Source organism: Notothenia coriiceps, unplaced genomic scaffold (assembly GCF_000735185.1).
Source record: "Notothenia coriiceps isolate Sejong01 unplaced genomic scaffold, NC01 NC01_scaffold00026892, whole genome shotgun sequence".
Lineage (NCBI taxonomy): Eukaryota > Metazoa > Chordata > Actinopteri > Perciformes > Nototheniidae > Notothenia > Notothenia coriiceps.
Window position 1 is genome coordinate 1 of NW_011359593.1, and position 3,874 is coordinate 3,874.

Consider the following 3,874-nt stretch of genomic DNA (forward strand, 5'->3'; position numbering starts at 1 on the left):
TACATACATACATACATACATACATACATACATACATACATACATACATACATACATACATACATACATACATACACACACACACACACACACACACACACACTGCCTAGACAGCAAAAGGCCTGACAGCCATAGTAAGAGGAAAGTGTGACAGTAAGGGAGTGTGTGCAGACTAACTTATTCAACACTCTTGACTAGACACACACACACACACACACACACACACCTCCTTGGGAGGACATCAGTGAAGGTCCCCACACCCACACACACACACACACTTGGGGGCGGGCCCACCTGTCACTTTTTATGCATACTAATGTGATTGAAACAGCATTTATTTTATTTTTTTATTTTATTATACACCATAAGGCGCAACAGTGGGGGCTTTTCACACCTGTGAATACACATCACCCCCCTCCTATCGACGGATCTCACACCTACTTGGGATATCACACCTACTTGGGATCTCACACCTCGATCAAAGGGGAGGCGGGACTTAGCTCATTTGCATAATTGGGGGAGGTGTGCCCCTTCACTTTTGTATGCATACTAATGTGATGGAAGCGGGATGAATATTACTACTAGCAGCTATGTTGTGATCGACAGGTCTCTCCCACTGTGTTGTCGGCTTAGGATAATTATTTATACTTTTACCAGTTTGGTTAATTTAAACATTTTGGTTGCATAAATATTTTGTATTTAGTGTTGTACAAAGCTACAATGTAATCTCTGGTTCCAAAAAACCTTTTAATTTGTATTCTGAAATACATCCAACATTGTCCTGCTGTAGGATACCTCTGTAGGCTTCTCTGATGTGTATGAAGGTTCAGGCCCCACCAAAGCAACCACAAATGTTGATACTTTTTTCATAGCCTTCATTTTATTTGCATTTTATAGCAGTAATCCGGCCATCTTGAAAAGACAGTGAGCTTTGCTGTTTTTAATGGTACAGTAAACCACATCTGTACACTTTGCCTGAAATCCTCAGGATCAGATGGGCAGGGAGCTGGACTCCTGGGTGGGGCGGCCCCTGAGCTTTAAGCAGGACCACCAGCAGGAGACTCAGCACCTCCGCTCGGTCCTGTGGAGCCTGGCCACCAAGCACCTGTGCCGGGGGGAGTGGAAGATCCTGGCCCAGCACTGGGACTTAAGCGAGGCTCATATACGGGCTGTAGAACAACAGTGGACAGGTGGACTGCTGAAAGAGATTAAAACACACGTTAGATACAAGGAATACACAACTCTTTTTGGGCCAGTTTAGCCTTTATTAGAGAGATACATTTGAAGAGGACATAGAGGGTATGAGAAGCGTACTCAAACTTGCATCTTGGATTTAGTTTTCTTTTTTTAAATCTTGAAAATGTATTTGTAGCGGCAAAAATCATAAAGAAATAAAACATAAGTATAACTCAAAAATGAACTGCAAGGGCACCAGTAGGCAAATCTTACGCAGGGAAAATTAGAAGTCCAGGCAAAAGCATCCTTTTGTGCATTTATTTCTGATGATCCAATATCATACAGTACTCTACAGTTATAAATCTTGCCCCGTCTCTCCTCGTGGTTTCCCACCTCCACCTGTCTCCAATATATACGTGTTACCAGGTGCCCAAAACCACCTTCAAAATAAAAGCGTAGAGAATTACTTTAATTAACTCAATTTCACTGAATAATAATACATTCACTGTAAACCAAAAACACAAAAAAAAAAAATGTTTAACTATTAAATAATATACATTAAAATATTGCTCAGACAGTATTGATATGTGTTCTGATTCTATATCGAACTTGTAGGTATGAAAAGCTTCAAAGAGCACGGCCACAGGATGCTGTTAGTCTGGCTCCACGGCGTGGTGATGGCGGGGGAGAACCCGGTCAAAGGTCTCTACGAGGGGCTGGTGGAGATCTCACGGACAGACCTCGCAGGTGAGATCCTCAAACTGCACTGTGGCTTCTATTATTGTGAAACTGCCGCTGCTTTACAGAGCTCTGCATCTCTCATCTCATCTTCTACCACTTATTCGAGTCGTATAACTTCCCTTTGCCTGGCCCCACCAATCAGCTCTGACCAAGGGGGGATTCTTGTATCCGCAATCTTTTTCTTTCGGTCATGAATGCAGTCCCTGCATGTTTTTCTATATGCTGCTTAGTCTGTGAGATATGTGAGGTGTAGTCCACGCTGTCTCTCTAAAGTGAACCATCCAGTAAGCCAAAGATGACTCTACGACACTTTTAATGACAGAACCCTAATTTGCATAATGCAGTGGAGGTATGTAAAATAATTTATTTATCAAAGAAAACAAACAAATATACTTTTATTAAAATACATTAAGTAATGATCACATACATTTTATAACACATTGAACATTATGAAAAGTTAAATAATAAAGTTTAATTAATAAGCCAACTAAAAAACTATTTCAAATGATATCACAGTTTACCAATCAATTTTTGCTTAAATGTATTACTAATATATATCTGTATTTATTTATTTAAGTGCATTTAATGACAGAGGTATATATTAATCAAGTCATTTATATATTTGTATTTACTTAGCAGGTTCCGTCCTCCATACACATGTTCCAAAATGCTAATACTATATCAGATATTTTTTTATTTTTTCAATTGACTGTATGATATAAAGACTAAAGATTCTTAGTAAAAAATAAGTAAAGTTGTTTTAACTTGTCCAATTCCTTGCAGGGGCGTGAAGGTGTATAATTTCTTATTGTTTTTCTAATATCCAGAGTCCATCCGGCAGAAGGCGAACGCAGAGAGCTGCTCCCTCAAACTGTGCTCTGCTATGTGAGCCATGCTGAGGGGCTGTGGGGGGGACAGAGCTCTGAGGAACTGTCAATGCCCCAACTGAGCCCATGAGTAGGTTTGTATTGTCCATGGCCTGTTTACATTATTCACATACTCAATATACTTTGATTGTTCAGAATTTTATAAAAAGATGGTTTGAAGCCTGTGAAATATCTGTTTATAATGTAAAATAAAAATGTTCAAGGGCTTGAACGGTTACAACATTTCCTGTGAGCTGGGGCCTCATTTATAAAAAGGGATATACGCTCAAAAAATGGCGTACGCCAGTTTCTACTCAATGTTTGCGATTTATAAAATACTAACTTGACGGGAAAACGTGCGGTCCTCCACGCAAACTCTAACCCAGTGGTTCTCAACCTGTGGTACGCGTACCACTGGTGGTACGCCAGCTCCCGCTAGTGGTACGTGGAGGAATCTGACATATAACAAATATTTAAAAAAAATATATAACATTTTTTTCTTTTTCTTTTTTTTTTTACTTAAACGAGAACTATCATGCTATATTTGAATAATATATTGTAGGGCCATACCTATATAAGGTATATTTATAAGTTTTCTTTTTCAAAATATCAAACAGATCATGCATTTTAGCCATGCCTCATTTCGCTCTATTTTCCTCTCCTCCACCCTGTCTTTGGCTGCAGCTGACCACGCCCCCCTGCAAAGGAGGGGGCCGAGTTAAGAGCGTCATGTTACCATGCTGTTACCATGCCACGGCAACCTCTCATTCCCCTGATTAGTGGAGAGTTGGCCATATAGGCGGTAGGGGTTTCACAACTACCAATATTTACTAGTCGACACGTTTTTCAAAATAGCAGTCGACAAAGAGAGGTGTACAACTGTATTTTATATTGGAACTCATACAGTAACATTAAACACTGCATTTTAATTTGTGTTACATGGCTGAGTAAATAACAAACAACTGGACTCACCAAAATCGACAGCAAAAAACTCTTGTTTACATAAATGCCACGTAAATCCAGTGCGCAACAGCGCATTGCGCAACACTTTATTTGCTGTCCTCCACGATAACGTCCACCTTTCCATATTT

The 3,874-nt window shown here is 39.8% G+C and overlaps 1 protein-coding gene across 1 annotated transcript; it reads left to right on the forward strand.

Annotated features, from left to right (window-relative positions):
• The first annotated feature begins 770 nt into the window (after positions 1-770).
• On the forward strand, positions 771-3,026 carry LOC104957389 (ankyrin repeat and death domain-containing protein 1A-like). Its single transcript, XM_010785017.1, has 3 exons — positions 771-1,190; positions 1,792-1,923; positions 2,745-3,026. The coding sequence occupies exons 1-3, from the start codon at positions 995-997 to the stop codon at positions 2,804-2,806; spliced, it is 390 nt and encodes a 129-aa protein (XP_010783319.1). The 5' UTR covers positions 771-994; the 3' UTR covers positions 2,807-3,026.
• Positions 3,027-3,874: the final 848 nt, after the last annotated feature.